This window comes from Neopelma chrysocephalum, unplaced genomic scaffold (genome assembly GCF_003984885.1).
Source record: "Neopelma chrysocephalum unplaced genomic scaffold, ASM398488v2 Primary Assembly neopelma1_23b, whole genome shotgun sequence".
Lineage (NCBI taxonomy): Eukaryota > Metazoa > Chordata > Aves > Passeriformes > Pipridae > Neopelma > Neopelma chrysocephalum.
The window spans coordinates 1252926-1271278 of NW_020897692.1; the positions used below are offsets into that span (position 1 = coordinate 1252926).

The window sequence follows — 18353 nt, forward strand, 5'->3', positions numbered from 1 at the left end:
CACTTGGCTCAGGGAAGCTGAGGATGCCCCATCCCTGGCAGCACTCGAGGCCATGTTATTTGGTGCACGGACCAACCTGGTCTAGAGGAAGGTGTCCCTGCCCGTGGCATGGGGGTCAGACTGTATGGTTTTGGAAGGTCCCTCCCAGCTCCCAGCCCAACCCGGTGCGTGTCCCTGCGCCAGCCAGCGGGGATGCGGGGGCCGGAACCCGCGCACGGGGGAACGGTTGGCAGTGCCGCGTGTTGCCGGCCGGCGGCAGCGGAGGCCATCTCCTCCTTCCTGCTGGCGGCGCGGGGGCGGCGGCGCTGTGGCGGCGGGGCCGGGGCATCGCGGCCCGGGCGCCTCCTCCCTGGTCCTCCCCGCTCCGCTCCGCTCCTTCCCATGGCCGGCAACTTCTGGCAGAGCTCGCACTAGTGGGTGCCGCGGCCGGGGGGCGCGGGGCACGGGTTCTGCGGGCCGTCCCCGCGCTCTGTCCATTCATTGCGGGGCCGGGCGGGCGCGGCGCTGAGGGGAGGCCCGGGGCGGCCGGGCAGCGCCGGGCGGGCGGCGGGGCCTGCGAGCCGCGGGGCCCTGCCTAGAGCCGCGCTGGAGTGCGGAGCGGCCCGAGCCGGCCCCGCTCCGCCGCCGCTTGGGAAGCGTTCGGGCGCTCCGGGAGAGGGGTCAGGTCCCAGTGTCCCCGCCCGCGCCGCCCGGGGCTCCAGCGGGGGGTGCGGGCACTTGGGGCCCTGGCACGTTTGTCCCCCAGCGGTGGGGCAGCCGGGGTCAGCTTGAGTTGGACATTAGGAAGAAGTTTTTCATAGAAAGGGCGATGAGATACCGGAATGGACTGCCCAGGGAAGTGGTGGAGTCACCGTCCCTGGAGGTGCTTTAGGAAAAACTGGACGTGGCACTTAGTGCCCTGATCTGGTTGACAAGGCGGTGTTGGGTCATAGGTGAGACTCGATGATCTCAGTGGTCTTTTCCAGCCTAATTGATTCAGTGATTCTGCCCTAAAACTCTTCATGCTTAGTGCGTCGAGGTTTGAATGGTGCCCATGATGTACTGACTGCAATCTAAACCTTGTTAGTGACTGATGGGGTGTAAGAGCTGCACAGCCATCTCAGTTTGCTACAGGTAGAGGCTGATCTTAGCCCCAGGTAGTTCGTGGTTTTGTTGTTGTGGGGGTTTTTTTGGTTTTTTTTTTTTTTGTTTTTTTTCCCCAGTTGTTTAACTTTGAAAACCCTGGTGAATGTTTGCTTGAGAAGATCGTGTGTGGCTTGGTTAAAGGCTAGAAGCCCTTTAGCCCTGACCCTTAATTCACAGTCTGTTTGTACAGGAGACACTCAGTATAATGTTGATGAAGAGTTGCTGAAATTATTTTCCATTCCTTTAGCTTACAATGGATTTTGGATAAACAAGATCTATTGAAGGAACGCCAGAAAGACTTGAAATTTCTGACTGAAGAAGAATATTGGAAGCTACAGATATTTTTTACAAATGGTAAAACCTTTTTTTTATTTCTGCCGTAAAATCTGTGCAATGTCTGCCATATCTAAATGCAGGCTTGAATTGCTTAGAGAATGTAACGTTTTCATTTTGATATTACATATACTTTCACAGCCCATTTTAACAGAGAACTGCAATATAAATAACATCATTATTTTTTAGTTATACTAACAGAGTTCTAGGAGAACTTACAGGCAAATTAGCTGCATATTAACCTGTGATAGGACAAAACAGTAAATTTTCTTATTTTCAAGAGTTTCTTACCAAAAACATAAAAGGAGGAGAAGCAAACAGAAACTGCTAAGCTAGCATACTAAAGACTCCATATCATGCATTAGTACTGAAACTAGGCTTTTGGTGGGTACTTAGGCTGTGGTATTTTAGGTGATCTGTGCAGTCCTGTTAAACAGCAGAGCTTGGAAACTTGTTATTTGTGTACAGTTACATTCTCTGAAACTTGCAACACAGCCTGTGTTTTGCCTTCTGACTGGTTCACCAGCACCAGGTGGCTCTCAAATTGTCTACAAGTTTCTGAGAGCTGTTGGCAGGCAGCCTGTACTCCCAAAGAATCTGGGACTTGTCTGTGAAGTTACCGAAGTCTTACTTCACCGCTGCATAGTCTTTAACCATCCATATGAATGGCCACATATCAGATTACAAAGGCACTTAAACTCACTTCTTTCTGTGCAATTGTTCAACTTATAAATAAGTATCCCTACACATAGGATATTGCTATCTATTACTTTGTTTGCAAACAGCTCTTTAAATGTTTTTTGCAGCAGTCCTTTAAAGTACAGAATGCTTGTTTTTTCAGACCTGCCCTGAGACAGAGAAGTGAAATGACTTTCCCAAGGCCACTTGAAGATCTTATGTCAGTGCTGGAATGATATCTGTGAAAGATACTTATCCCAGCTTCTCTCTCAGCTTAGTTATTTTTGTAACAATTGCATATGCTGCCAACACTGTCACTGTGGATATATCTGTATTATTGCTTATATTGCACCAGGAAATCAAGTTAACAATGATTTACCCATTTGATCCATTCCTGGAATTTCTTGAGGTTAAAACGAAGCGTCATAGCTTCGTAATGCAAAAAGAGACATAAAGAGGGTATTTTGAAAGCTGTATTTCTACGCTAATTTTCACTAGTATTAATTTGAATTATGAAATATGCCTTTTAAATGTTTCACTTCAGTGTTTTTCTTAAGTAAACAAAGACTTACTAAGTAAACAAGTTAGTTTGTTAGTGTCAGTTCGTGGTTCTCAGGGTTCCTGTTCCTTGGCACTCCCTGTCTCCCCTGAAGGTGCAGTGAGTGACCAGTGGCAGCTGGAGAACAGCTCTGCCAGCAACTCCCCATGTATGGACACAGCCTGCTCTGAAGGAGATGGTGGTGCTGGGCTTTACCCCTTCTCGAGCAAAGAGAGACACCTTCATGGGGAGGACAGTCAGGGGTGCTCTGTACTGGTGGGAGCTCAGGCAGAGCTTGCCCTGTCCAAGCCCTTGATGTGTGTTCTGTCATCCCCTGCCTCTGAACAGGGATCCTGCTTTGTGTCGTCCCTTGTCTCCCATCTGCACTACCTGGGTAGGGATATGAGTCTTGGCCACAGCATGTCACATGAGTGTGTGTCAGCCCAGGAGATGATTGTTCCCTAAAGCAATCAAAAAATTATTTGGAGAGAGGCAATTTCCTGCTGCTTCATCATTGGAAAACAAGTGCAGTAGATCATGAACTGATTTTATGGCCATGCACAACTATTCAGAGTACTGTAAAGAACGAAAAAGATCATCTTCTGAAGTAGTTTAAAAAATGAAACTGTTGATTTCTCTGTTTGGATCACCAACTCTTAACAGGTTTTGTTTGAAAAGTGCATTAGTTGTTTTCCCTTTCTGATTTTCGGCAGAAGCTGTAATGTTTGTGTTAGAGGGTACTCAAAATACTCGGATTTAAAACAGGCTTTATTAAAAAAAAGCAAGCACTGAAGCCACTTATTTTAAACATACAGGAATAAATAATCCTATAGTTTCTTTTCAAATATTAAAAAAATAATTACAAGTATTGGACTTTTTCCCAGCATATACAAGCTTCCATTTCATTAAGTCTCTCTAGGCTCTTGTCCATTTTTTTTCCTAAACCACACTTGATTTTTCTCTTGACAGCAGATGGCCTAACTGTTCCTGAAAATCCCATGGGAGTAGGAAACATATTTGGAGAATTCTGTTTAGCTTAATATTTGAATTTTTCTGATGCCCTAGTAGTAGGACAGCTTTTTAGCCCCATGGTCAAATCAAAGGGAAAAATTCTTTCAAACCTGCTGATAAATATTTTAGTGTTTGTACAGACATTGCATACTGCACTTAGCATCCTTCCTGGCAGTATTGCTTGTCTTACTGTCACTGGCAGCCTAGTCCCAGTTTGGCATTCTTCTCTTTAGAAGTTTCGACATCATAGACAGGGACTTAATGTTGCTTTGGGTGGCCACAGTGGATGACAAATTAGTCAGGTGTACCCTGACTATTCCTGGGGCATATGTGGTAAGAGCATGGGGAAAACACTCTGGACTTGAGTGCTTAAGTAGAGATTAAGAATTTAGTGATGACTGATAACAGAATTTTTTGCTTTTCCTGCCAGTGGTCACTGTCTTGGTCTTGCTGTACATATTTTAAATATATACTTAAGTGTATTTTAAAATATTGTTTTTGACATTTCTCGTGAGGGAGGAAAAAAAAGAAGAGGGAGCCTTCACACAACCGAGCCTTGCTCAGAATAATGGTCGCGAAGAAGAATGGGAAAAATAACAAGTAACAACCTTATGTTTCACTGTGCCATTCTTTATATCCAACCCCCGCTCTTAATCCCAGCTTGATGCATCTAATTTGCTTGGCACCTTTCCTTTGCCTGGGAGGCCAAACAAGAGCTACCTGCACAGATGACACCAGGGTTGTTTCTTGGCCAACTGGCAGAGGACCACCGTGATGGAGCAGCTGACTGCATCCTCTGGTCTCCCACCCCCTCTCCCTAGACTAAATATGTCATTTTTTTAACACCTGCTGCCTCTGCCAAATAAAATGACCATGTTTTTGTTGGCAGCTTTACTTGTTTGAAAAAAACGCCATCCATTTTGCATGGCACTGAAGAACCATAGATTTATATTTTCTGTGTTTGAATTTGTTTTGCTCTAAAGTGGAATACCCAAGCTTTACCCTTCTGAGATTTGTGTTGTCATCTGCTTAAAGGTCATACTCACTTTGTACACAATGAAGTCAAGTTACCTTTCCCTTTTTGAAGGTGTCCCCGAGCTTCAGGAGGCAGCGGTTCTTCTTTACTTGTGGGTCTGTAGGTTTACAGCAACATGTTCGCACCAGAGCTACGTACCTGAACTGAGGGAGAAGACTGTGCTGCTGCTCCTTAGAATCCCCAGCACTAGTCATGTTTTGAGACCCTTTGCTATTTGGTGTCAGATTGTTTAAAAAACTCAACTCAAGCTTTTGTTCATTTTTTTTTAAGTTATCCAGGCTTTAGGTGAACATCTTAAATTAAGACAACAAGTTATTGCCACTGCTACAGTCTACTTCAAGAGGTTCTATGCCAGGTAGGACTGTTTACTATGATGGTACAAGAATAAAACATTTGCTAGGCACATTTTGGTAGCCCTTTAAAAATGCAGTTCTGTATTAAAAACAGTGCCACTTTTGTTTTCTGGATGGTGTAAAGCTTTTATGCCTTAATAAAGTTAACTTAAGCTTTGCTTTTTCAAAAGGAAGTGTGGTGCTCTTAATAGATTAATCGTTCTACGTGTATGAAACAACATATTATAATTTTGTTGTAACATTTCAGATATTCCCTAAAAAGTATAGATCCAGTATTAATGGCTCCTACGTGTGTGTTTTTGGCATCCAAAGTAGAGGTATGAAGTATTACAATTTTTTAATGTAAAATTATGTGATGTATGAGAGAGAAAACGTTTAGGACTTTTACATTTTTTGTCATTCTTCATGCTTTGGGGGTTGAAACCTTCTCTTTTTTGTATAGATTTCTATAGCATTTAAAAAAAGGAGACAGAAAAGGCCTTCAAACGTTATTTCACAATTTTGTCTATATTACTAACCCTAAGTGGCTCTGAAAATTGAAGAGAGTATTTTAAATGGCTGTTTCACTGTGATACAGTGTTTGTTTACATATTTACATACACTGTATCTTAAATTGTGCAGTCTCCTTTCTGTGTGTTTTTCCTTATTTATGTTTACTCAAACTTTAAAACATAATTGGAATTTTTTTCCTAATTATCCCATTCTATTTCATATAGTGAAGAATCCTCAGAGTTTACCACACTTTCATTGCTTGAATTAAAAGTATGTTGTAGCTCATGTGCTGTCCTTAAGAAATTATCGTAAGGAACTGGCCCATTAGGGATAGTGGTGAGAAGGCTCCATGCCTCCACCATTAAAGCCCACTTTGAATGTGGCCAAGAGTCAGCATGAGCTGGGCACTGCTTTTAGTCCTCTGTAAATGCAGAAAGTTTTACAGCTGTCCAAGAAGTGTCTGCATAATAGAAAAAAACCAAATTGGCCAATTTGTGATATGTCAGCACTAAGGAATTTCACGGGAGGAACTCAAAATACCTAGTGAATGGTAGAAGCAGTCCTCCTAAACCAGTGTCTACATGTGATACGGTTGTCTGTACAAATACTGTGACACTTTTCAGTGTTTGGAAGAGGTGAAGGAAGTGAGAAAGACAGAGCTGGAGAGATTGTTTTTTTATCAGCTTGTTAAATAAGCCTTTAAGAAAGTGCAGACAGAGTTTATACATGTAGATATATGCCTTATATTTTAGAACAAATATTAGAAGTCTGTGTAGCCTTCCTTATTTTAAAGCTTCTGCAGCTTTAGAGGGTACCTATAGCAGTAATGACTCAGCTATGCACTTCTCTGAAAGAGCAACGTATACAGAAAATTTTCTGTTTGCTGACTGTCCCAGCAGAGGACCTAAGTCTTCATGGAAACATAATTAAAAAAGGTAGTTAATGTCAGCTTTCTAAAGACAGTTTTCTCTCCAAATGGGATAAGAAAAAAACCTCATACCTTCTTGAAGCCCTCTTGTCTATTTTATATGCAGTGTTAGCCAACTGAGTTTTTGTGGCTGTAGTACCATTAGTAAATCTTAACTGTTCCTCACAAAAACAAAGTAACTAATCAGTGAAATAACTCTTTGCCTAAGAGTCACCTTAAAGGAAAGAAAAAGGGATGGGGGAGAAAACCAAATACTGCAGTACTGCATAAAGAAGCCCAGTTTAGTAAGAAGCCATTGTTTTAATTTGATAGCAGTGTGAGTATGTGGTGTTTCAGGTGGTTCACCTCATTTACCATTTTTTCCTCAGGAATTTGGTGTTGTTTCAAATACAAGGTTGATTTCTGCTGCTACTTCTGTATGTAAGTATCAGTATTTCATTATACTGTAGTTCAGCGTGTCTATAGGGAGATCAGATGCTTTCTTTGCTTGTTTTTAAAAGGTAGCTTTTTATCAAATCATGGAGGACTGTAAGAGCCAGTTAAAGCCATTTAGACTAAATAGCTTCTGTTTCTAAATATAGAGACAGAAGGGTCCTTTCTGTATTAGTTTTGGTTGATTTTGGTTGGAACTTATGCCAGGCATAAGTAAAAACAAAGTAATAAAATAAAACTATTGAAATTTATAAACAATATGGAGAAGTAAATTAAATTCTGAACTACTCAAAGATAGAATTGGAAACTTAGGGCTTTGTTTGTCTGTTTTATAAAAGGTATGGCTCTATGGAAGTACCTATTTTCAGAATTTTTGGTAGGCTGTATACCTTCAAATTTTTTTAAATCCTTTTCCCCCATCATAAAATTAGTCTTTGCACATGATATTTATTTCTAAAAATATATTTTATAGCCTATATATTGTTCACAAATAAATTCAATAAAATTACACTGTAGTTACTTAGTTCTCTATCTTTCCCACTTGCCTTGTATTTCCCACTTGCATCTCATCCGTCAAGGTCTTATAATGTTGTCTTCCTTAACTGAATGCTATTATCTGACCCAGAAGGTCAGTTGCTCTCAATAGGCAGATCCTGGCTATGCTCTTCAGTATGTAGGTCAGTGCTTTCAAAATCCCTCTCAGCCATTGAGGGGACAGGTGACTGGCTGCATCTGTAGCTTCCACATGCAGTGAGTGTATCAGTCCATGGGGCTGGCTGTATGACAGTTCTGCCACCAGGAGCTGAAACACATCTTCAGTGCAGCACGACCAAGACCAGCACTGGATTTAGCAATGAGAGTTGCTATTTTTACATCAGCAGCATCTCTGTGGAAGTTTTGATGCATCAGTGAGAAAGTTAGATGGGTTTCGGTAAATATGCAGTAGCTGATTTTACTTGGACATCTTGTTCTAAGCTGTGCTGTTTCTCAAAACCCCAAGTCTCAGGGTCCTGTAGAAGATTTCCCTCACACCTCTTCCTTCAGACCTAGAAGTCTTGTCAGCCCTGATTAGTACTATGCATTTAATGAAAGTGGGGACAAAATGCAACAGGCTTTCTCCAAGCATTTATTCCTTTGTAGAAACATAAACTTACTAAAACATGCTTCCATTGTAAGGAACATAATCTCAGACAGGTTTCCAGCAACATCTTCAAAAGCTTTTTGCTCTGTTTCCACATCTCATTAAAAGGACAGCTCCATATGATTGTATCTGCAGCTTGCTTTGTGGGAAAAATGCTTTGTTTTGCCATCTTTTCCCTCAAAGTGGTATATTCTTTTACCATGTACATCTTCAGTTTGTGTACTTCTTGAGAAACCCTTTTTATTAATTTTTCTCTTTCTTGAAATAATTAAATTTTCCAACCAGTAGCCTAGTCTTAGTGTCCTAAAGCAAATTTTCTAGTAAAGTCCACCATAGGTCTAAATGGTGAAGTCTTTAGTCCAGACACCTGATGCTGTCTTTTCTTCAAAGTAAATGGTGTACTGATTGTCTGGAAGTAGTATCAATAGTATCAATTCATAATATACTGCCTGTCATTAATATAGGGAATATTATCCACTTCCAGGATGTTAAATGTTACCAATGTTTTCCGTGGAGGACAGGGACTTAAAATAGATTTCTAAATGTTTCACTTGTAAAAATCTCAAATCCACATCCTCAAGTGTACTTAGTTTTTCTTTGTTCACCATTCTAACATGAAATCACTCTGGTTTTGCATCTTAGCATACTTCTTACCAGTGCACTATCTCTACCTGTTCTCCTTGTAAAATATGCGAAGATTAATTAGGTATCTAAATCAGAGATCATCATAAGCTAGAAAACTGAGGATATATTTGAACATGGTCCTGGAGGCAAGTGTCTTGAATCATGTCACATGCCAAAGCAGATGCTTAGGTGTCTCTCTCAAGGAGAGGAACAGCCTTGAAATGTCTGATAATCCAGTGCCTAGGATGCTGATCTGCAATGGGGTGAATTGACTTCTTGCTTTGAATTTAGCCTGGTTTTTGTATATCCAAAATCTTTATATCATGGACATACAAGAACTCTTGATTTTCTGAGAATTCATTAGTTGTTTTAAAGTTTTGCATGTTGAAGGATCAAGCCTATGTAAATAATCCCACGTGAAAATTCCACTTGGATTTAGTGTTGGAACTCAGATCCTAAACATCAGTAGCTAGATAGCTCTGTGAATGATAACTTGTGGAAAGTTAGGTGTCCATGAACTAGCTGGTGGTTTACCAGAAGATTTAATATTGTCCAAAGTGGCAGTCGAATGTCTGGCTGAGTACCTGTGCAAATCTGGGCTTCAGGTGTATTTCTCTTTCCTTTTCAAGATCTTAAATCTGGTAACCTACCTTTTCTCTTTGAAATAAAAACCTTTTCTATTGCAAGCAGTTGTGTTGCCAAAGAGATTTGAAGGGCTTTATAGAGATGAATTAATAGAAAGGGAAAGAAGTAAAAGTGTTAATTACATCATTTTAACATACTTGTTTCTCCTTACTGTAGTGAAAACTAGGTTTTCATATGCCTTTCCAAAGGAGTTTCCTTATAGGATGAACCATGTAAGTATGCTATTAGAAATACTACTTGATCAAATAAATTAAGGCAAATAATTGTTAGCAGGAAATCTTGTCTTTTAAATTCTAAGAAAGAAATATTTTCCTGTTTATATGTCAGGGCTGTTCATAATTAGTTTTTCATAGAATGTTGGGAAAGTTACTTTTAAAAATAATAAACCTTACATAACCTCTTTTCCTTAAATTGTTGACAGGAAAGACAAGTGATGTGACAGGGTGACTGAAATAGTTGTTCTATAGCATGATGATAAAAGAGATTTAGGTTTTTTGAATGTTTTTATGTTCTTATTTACAAATACATTGCTCCAAGGAAGGTAAATGGCCCTTGCATCTGGGATGCTTCCAAGCTTGCACACAGGAGCAGTTGGCTTACAGAAAGCAGTTTTATTTTTGCCTGTAAAATGTAATGGCTTTTGAAAAAGAGGTTTTTTTTATTATTTAAAACTTAGATTTGCCAGTGATTTTCAAGGCATTCTCAGTCACAATGCTGAGAAGTTCTGTAGTTTTTCTTAAAACCAGTTTTGACCTGTGCTGTAGAATTTTGGAAATTAAACATTTAATTATTTTTAGATTGACTGTAACAAATACTCCTTTTTTGTTGGTTTGCTTTTCACCCTATCTAGAAAGCCAAATGATACATTAGAATATAGAATATCTAAGAGTTTACAATAAAACTGCTATTTTACAGATAAAGGCAAATGGAAATCTATTTTGGAGTACTTCTTTCGATAGCCAAAGCAGTCCAGTCTTTTCCTCGATGTCACTGATATGTTACTTTCTCTATCAAGAGTGAGAGCTGATTTAATTGCTACAACTGGACAGAATATTTCATATGAAATTAGACCGGAAAATACTTTGAAAGACTATTTGACGTGTTAGTGGCCTGATGAAGAAGCTCTAATTCTACAAAAGAACTTTATTTCTGTTAAGTGTTTATGCACCGGGAACAATTTTCACCTAGGAGTTGAAACAAATCAGAGAAGTACTGTCAATGATGTAGTCTTTCATAGTAAACTTGATCCAAAATATTTAGATTTGTTACTACTGTGACTGGAGTGAAGTTATAATGGTGATAAGGTAATTGCCAATAATAGTTTTATTTTTTGTTTGGTTTTGTAGTTTCAGATGAAATGCATTTAGGACTGTTGGAAGTAGGTGTTGAGAATTCCTATGCATTTGTGATGTTAAACTGTTAATTCTTTCAGTTTTCTGAAACATGCTGCTGATTAACTGTGATTTTACTTCTTTGCAGATACTAGAATGTGAATTCTATCTCTTAGAATTAATGGTAGGTTGGGTTTTTTGGTGGAACTGCTTCTGTTTTTTAAAAAAAGGTAATTGTATCTAAGTCCCAGTGCAGAGACTAGGATGTCAGTGTCCTTATTTCCCTAGATGAATGGCCAGTCATGATCATAAAGACTCCTATCCTTTCTATGCCCTCTTCTTCTTGCTTGGAAGAACATACACATGTATGTTCCAGCAGAAGTTGTGGGTACTATCCCACTCAGGCTAGTCTGTAACAATCTGATAATTAGAGTTATCTTTTAGGAAGTGAGATGGGTTTGAATCCTGTGAAGAAGAAGCTGAATTCAGCTCTCCCATTTTCTGAGATGGTGCTGTAACTATTACGCCGTTGGGTGAAAGGAGCACAGTGTGACATTTTCTTCCAGACACTTTCAAAGAAAGGAACTGTACCTGCTTTTTGTAAGAGTTGCTATCCCATCACTCTGTTCGAGCAGCTGAAAGGATTCAACCCAGGCTTCTTAGGGGGCTAATTTCTCTCTATGGGTTGGACTTGGATGGGTTAGTAGTTCTGCTCAAGTGCAGAGAAAAGGAGACAGAAACCAGGGAGGAGCCTAGTGAGTTAGACAGCAAATGAGAAAGAATATGTGTTGGGACCAGAACACAGAGGAGGTCAGATCAAAACTTTTGTTTGTGCCTACAGTTGTTTTAGTACATTTTTTAGATTCCTATTTAGATTTAGTCCTTGATACCTCTGGTATACATGGCAGTAACTCTTGTGTTTTGTATACTAGAGTTTTATCACAAGCATTTACAAGAAATTATGTTTTGGGGATTCATGTATTTTTCCAGTATGCTATGCAATATATAGTATGTGCAATAACAGTGTTTCACTTAAAGTGTTCAGCACATGTAACTTAATGTGGCTTTTCCCTGTAGAATCCATACAGTTGGCTTCTTTTAGCTAGAGAGTTATTCTTTCTTGTTTACCTGAACCTGAAATGAGGGGATTTGAGAGCAGTGGAATTTTTCTTTTCTTTCTTTCCAAACCAGTGTCAATTATTTTGGCATGCTTTCCATGTATGGTATTTAGTAACAGACAGTTTTCTGGCTGTGTTCTGTATTTCCAAGTGGGAACTACGGATTTGTAAGCAAATGAGGTTTCAGTATGCTGCAGATGTGACTTTCTGTGTCTCTTAGGGGAAGGACATTGACAGATTGGCAACGCTGCTATGTAATGGTATTCTAGAGAGAGCACTGCCCTCATTAGAGCAGGGCTAGGTGTCAGAATGCTACTTAAAAAAATAATCAGCAATTGACTTGTAAACCAAATGTTTTAATACGAACTGACAACAAGCTTTGCACTGTAATCTAACTTTTATCCCATTGACATTTTTCCTAGGACTGCTGTTTGATAGTATATCATCCTTATAGACCTTTGCTCCAATATGTACAAGATATGGGCCAAGAAGACATGCTGCTACCTCTTGCATGGTAATGAAGACAATGGCAGTAGTTCCTTCTTTCATCAAGAATGTAACTTTAACAGTTACGCTTCAAAGCTGGCTAAGCTTTTGTTTAACCAAACAGGCTTAACTATATTTGAATACAAAGGATGCCCTAGCTAACCTGTGCAGGTGTATGTTCCTGACTTAGATTATTTCTGTCTTTAACACTGTACTAATTTTACTTTGCAGTGGTCTAATTTTTATTTTTTAGACTAGCTCTAATAGCACAGTTTTTACACTACTGAATGGTGACTATGAGTAGAGGAAATCTCTATCGACATCGTCTTTCTGTTGTATCTTGTCGTAGGGGGTAGAAACAATATATAGGGGGTTTTAGCTGTGTTAGCAGAACTCTTATTCTTGAACTGTTTCAAATGCAGAAAAACAGTAAAAGTACTACTTTTATGCTTGACCTTACTTTTTTGTGAAACAGATTATTTTTTTTATGGTATACATCAACATCCTCTGCAGAAAGACACTTATGATACTAAAACAGTGTTTCCAAATAAACTTCTATGGTGACTAGAAGGAAGAAAAAGAAAGGCATTAAGAGAATTTTTATAAGGGAAAAGATCTCTTCCCTTGATGTTTAGCCCTGCAGCCTCACTGCTTCTACCATCTGGGAAACTGACAAAATATTTGTAAGCTGACAGCAGTTTTTGAAGTCACAAGGTGAATAATAAAGGTGAATAGGAGGATCCTTATAAGTTCTCTTTTGCACAGGAGGATAGTGAATGACACATACAGAACTGATCTTTGTCTGCTGTACCCTCCTTTCATGATAGCTCTAGGTAAGTAACACAAGTACTGTCTCTTGTCATGTTTAAATGGATGTATTCTCTGCACTGTCCCATCACAAGCATTCCTCAGAGTGCACTCATAAGGTGCTTCAGGTTGTGTTTCATACAGCATTGACAGTGTAGCCTTGCAACTTAAAAGGTCTTAAAGAAAAATCAGGTAATTAATCCCAAGTTTTCTCTGTTGAACTGTGTAGGGTTTATAAAAATAGAATGTTTCTAACTGTATCAGGAGTGGATCTTTGTTCAACATCCGTGTAACCTGTTCTTTGCAGCTTGCCTACATGTGGCCTGCGTTGTCCAGCAGAAGGATGCCAGACAATGGTTTGCTGAGCTGTCTGTTGATATGGAAAAGGTACTCTTCTTTTTATTCCCACCACTTGTAATGGACTGACCAGAAATGGTAACTGTGGTCGTCTTACACATCTGCGATACTGATTTGAACTTCATTCAGTGATCGTGTTAGATGCTATTAAATTAGGTAGATCTCTTGGGGAGGGAGACAGTGTAAGGTTATTTGGTTATCACCCTGCTCTGAAAGTTGAGACAAAACCATTTGATAACAGAAAAGCGTTGCTGGTGTTGCCATCTTTCAGACGGAAGTATAAAACCAATACCTTTTACATTTTTTGCCAGAAAAATAATTCCCGATGTCTTTCCATCATACAAGATTGCCAACATGAGTTTGACTTTTAAATTCAAGTGCACGTTGATTTTCTGATACACCTTTCAGCTAACCTTTGTTTAGCTCCAGCAAGCAAGCCAAACTAGTACTTACACTCCTTATCACACTGCTTCACTTAGCACATATTTTTTTCAATCTGTCTTTTTTTGAAACAGTGTCTGGAATTAAATACCCTGTTATGCATGAGATGTACCATTGCCCTCTGTGCCCTTGGTATTGCTCTTTATCCCGCTGATGTTATCCGGCATTGTATTTGTATTCCAGGATTTGTCTTCAAATGTAAACACAGTGTGGATACTATGCTGCCTCAAGAGCTCTGTGAATTATGCTGTCATGCATGCAAAAGCAGGGTGATAATAAACTGGCAGCAGAGGAGAACCAACCTATATTTGACAAATAAGGTTACCATAAGCTTGGTACTGAACATGTTTGAATGTTTACATGTCTTGGTTCTTATGTCAGTGATACAATCTAAGCTTGATTTTTTTCACATGAACACCATGAATCTCTTAGCTAACTATGACTTTTGTTTCAGGGACATATATTGCTCTAGCACTTAATCAAAGCTCATGCATTAAAAAGAAGTCTACTTTATTAATTTAGAGAATGATGAAGCAAACTGTGGACCAAACATTATCCATTTGTATAGAATATTGCACTAGAAATTTAATAGAAAATAAGGTAGTCGAGGTGCAATAGATAGAAAATGTCCAAACTGGTAGAGAATGCTTATACTTCCAGAAGTGGAATATGAAGTGTCAATAATTCTTATTATATGTATGTAAGAATATAATAAGAAGTATTTAAAAACTCTTTGGAATTGTTTCTTGGAAGGTAAGAATTCAGATCAGTATTTTATGGGTTTGGGCTTTTATTTTCCAACATTGTGCCTCTAATACGTGTAGAACATTGATAATCATCAGTTACTATATTAATAATCCATAGACAAGTAGCTGCAGTCATGCTGCTAGTTTTCCTTATTTTCCCAGTAGCATAGTTATAAGCTGTGGCAGTAGTTGCAAATAAATATATAAATAAAAAGCTATTTAGTTTGCAGGGGAAGAGAAGCGGTATATACAGTTGAAAGGGAAAGTATTCCGTTCAGGCTTTCATTCACAATAAAATCAAAAAACTAATTAAAGAAATGCTTGATTGCCACCAGGTTAAGTGTGAGGCAGCTGTTTATAATATGAAAATTGTGCTGTTTAATTTCAGTCTTGGGCATGTTTAATTAATTACACACTTAAACTGATTATGAAAAAGATAAAATCACTGTTGTGTCTGACCTCAGGATCTCCTTTCTTTCTAATTCAGATTTTAGAAATAATCAGGGTCATTCTGAAGCTGTATGAGCAGTGGAAGAACTTTGATGAAAGGAAAGAGATGGCTACTATTCTTAGTAAAATGCCTAAACCAAAACCACCTCCAAACAGGTACTGTACTTGTTTAATACACCTTTCATATGGAAAAAGTAGACTACTATCTTAAGAATGTGTGAATGTTTAATTCAAGGTATAGCATATGTTTTTACAGTGCAGAGGTTTCTGTTACAAAACCAGTATGATTGTTCAGGAGCTAGTGAGAAGCAGAACATCCACTGCCCGTATGGGGAGTGTTAATGTGATTAGAATGTGATCAATACAGCTCAGCAAATGTAAGGAACCCCAGTGTGAGGCTCCATGGCTGGGCCAGATTCAATGGAACTGGGCCTGCTTGATGTCATATTTAATTACTGTGATTAAATATCACTGTTGGGAATCTGCACATGTAAATTCCCGTGCACATGCTTATGTAATGTGAACTTTGCAATGTTGACTTCAGAAGTAGATTCAGCAGGCAGCTGCATGGACATATATTGAAATTATAATTCAAATAAATATGGTGAAGTTATTTATGCATGCTGAAAATAACCTTTGCATTTTTTATGAAACTGAGCAGAATATCCTTATCTGTTTGTGTATATGTTGAAGTATTTTCTATCAAAAGGTTTTTATTATTTTCAGAATTCTGTATTTTTTTAATTAAAAAAAAAGGATAAAAATGTAATACCATGCTTCTTATTGAAGACACGTGTTTTTGTTTTTTTCAAACAGTGAAGGAGAACAGGGTCCAAATGGTAGCCAGAACTCTAGTTATAGCCAATCTTAAGGCATTCCAAAGAATTTCTTTATGGACCACTTTGACTCAAGACATCTTGGGATCTTTCCTGTGTTCATGAAATGGACAGAAGGTTTTAGTAACATCTTGGACAAAGAACTCGAAGAATAAATAGCTTGTTTGTGTCAAGCATTTTGAAAGCTTTTTCTCTAAAATTACAACATTTTCTCTGACGCTGGAGCAAATGTGCTAAGATTTTTCAGTGTAAGGAATCAAACATTAAACCAAGCTGCAAAAGATTAACACTTTTCACTCAAAACAAATAGTTCATTATTGATTTTATTTGCATTGAAGTGAACTATTTTTAAAGTGACAGTAACCCGAAGCCTAAGTGTAACTGTATTGACTTGTGTTGTCTTCATTTTGTTTGTGACTGAAGGAAGATAGTGCACTGTATGTTAAATCTATTCATTACCTTGAGTTTTGTTGATTTAAAAAAAATAAATACAGATTCTGTAACAAGTAACACACAATCCTTCAGAAACAAATTCCTAGAAGAGCCTGTAAAGAGTATTGTTACAGTTTTAATGAAAGCTGCAGGAAAGAAAGTCAGTTTCTTTTTTTGGATTTATAAAAGCTGTTTTCCTCAGTAAACCTACTTGGATGTTTTTGCCATGATGCGTAGAAGCCCAGCTTACCAGAGAAGTGCAATATGTATAGTGATTCTGCAGTTTTCTGAAACATTTCAAGTGTTAGGAATTAAGAAACCCCAACATACGAGGATTTTTTTTTTTTCAAATAAATGTACTATATGGTACAGTCAGAGTATTTCACAATCAAGTACCAATCTGGATATGATTTTTTATGGTGGATTTTTTTTGTAGAAAAGATATACACTGTTAGTCTGCCTTCACTGTTAGTGTGAATTTGTGTTAATTTTAATCAGAATGTTATGAGCAACTCTAGAATAACTGAAATGGGATTCCTTGGTTAACTTTGTGCTGGAGAAAATGAGATTCCTTCAAAGAGAAGGCCATATCCTGTGTTCCTTACTCAGGCAGATATCCCACTGAAGTCAGGAATTGGCCTAAATTGATTTCTTGATTTTTTTTTTTAATATAACTTTGTTTTTCATTAAGTTCTGTACAACTTTATTTTGAATGATAATGCCAATTTGCCCAAGTACAACAATTGAATGATAAAAGTGCAGTAACATTGTTCTCTTTTTTTTTTTTCTCCTGAAACAACACATTTCACTGGCCTGAAATACTGGAGGTAGATTCTTGAAAAGCTGTGCTCTGTGATGCTCTGGCCCCTTAAAAAAACCCCACGTCTATTTTTGCAAATACCTGTCTTTGTAACTGGCTGGTCATTCAGTGACATATAACTGACCTGTGTTTGTATTTAGCCCATTAGGCTACTAACGTTTATTTCTGTTCAGGTTATTTCCATAAACCATTAGGTAAGCAAGCCCCAAACACTTTGGTGAGATGGAAAATATATACAGTTTGGTCTTTGCTACTTTTTTTGATCCATACCTTCTATAAACACTTAATTGATGAAGTGGAATTTGGCTGTTTTGCTTTCATTTCTTGAAGTCTAAAATGTGCTATTTGTAATGTGGACTTGGGGAATAGAAATAAATCAAAGCAACTTGACCTCTGTTGTGTAGAGTTCTTAAACAGGAACTGTTCTTCAGGTAAACATCAGTCTTCTCACATATACCACATAATCTGCCAAGAAAGCTCATGTTTAAGAATTAGGGATTTCACACTATTAATGAAGAATTCTGGCTGAAGTGATTAAATTTTTTCTTGCCGCTCAAGAGCCTTTGCAGACTTTACTTCACACCTAAATCACAATGTGACCTAAACCTCAGAGCTAAAATGTCGGGCACTTCTTGATGGTAACTAGAAGTTTCTCTGCATTCTCTGCTGGGGATGTGAGGATAATTTTACCAGCTCTGATTCAAATGTAAAAGTGAAAGGCAGTAAAGTGCAGTCAAAGGAACTGGATTCAGTGATGACAGTTTTAAAAAGAAAGATGTAATGTGGAACAACAGGAAATGCAACACAATGTGAATTTAACAGCCTTGCTACCAAGCAGACAGAAAAAAAGTCACCTTTCTTGTGTTGCATTTCAAAGGAGAGGTGCATAAAAATGTATTATCTCATTAAAAGGGAGGTAGCTGAAAGTCTTCACAGATGATATGGCTACAGGTGACAGTGGAGTGTCAGAGCAAACACAGGCCAAAAAGACTGAAGAAAAAATTCCAAAGGAAACAAACTGAACTGGATCAGACAAGTTAGTTAACGCAAATTATATTTACATAAGGAAGATAACAGAGGAAGACACAGAAAGGATCATCTAATTTGACAAGCTACAAATAGTTTGAGAAACATCTTGCAAAAAACTACCCAGAGTAATAAAAAATGAAAATAAAAAAGAGGTACATAGTAGC

The 18353-nt window shown here is 38.4% G+C and overlaps 1 protein-coding gene across 3 annotated transcripts; it reads left to right on the forward strand.

Moving 5' to 3' along the window:
- The first annotated feature begins 279 nt into the window (after positions 1–279).
- Positions 280–17550, forward strand: CCNC (cyclin C). 3 transcript variants are annotated; one of them, XM_027694664.1, is made up of 12 exons: positions 281–413; positions 1373–1479; positions 4992–5076; positions 5322–5391; positions 6863–6914; positions 9493–9548; positions 10816–10851; positions 12208–12299; positions 13037–13104; positions 13386–13465; positions 15110–15228; positions 15889–17550. In XM_027694664.1, the coding sequence occupies exons 1-12, from the start codon at positions 382–384 to the stop codon at positions 15941–15943; spliced, it is 852 nt and encodes a 283-aa protein (XP_027550465.1). In that variant the 5' UTR covers positions 281–381; the 3' UTR covers positions 15944–17550. The 3 variants fall into 3 exon arrangements, with proteins under 3 accessions (XP_027550476.1, XP_027550465.1, XP_027550485.1); XM_027694675.1 differs by lacking the exon at positions 10816–10851 and having other exon boundaries at positions 280–413; XM_027694684.1 differs by lacking the exons at positions 281–413; positions 4992–5076.
- The last annotated feature ends 803 nt before the right edge of the window (positions 17551–18353 follow it).

Coding starts and splice junctions, on each gene's coding strand:
- CCNC (XM_027694664.1), top strand. CDS start 382: ATGGCCGGCAACTTCTGGCAGAGCTCGCACTA. Junction 1,480..4,991: donor ACAGATATTTTTTACAAATG/GTAAAACCTTTT, acceptor TTTTTTTTTAAG/TTATCCAGGCTTTAGGTGAA. Junction 6,915..9,492: donor TTCTGCTGCTACTTCTGTAT/GTAAGTATCAGT, acceptor TCCTTACTGTAG/TGAAAACTAGGTTTTCATAT.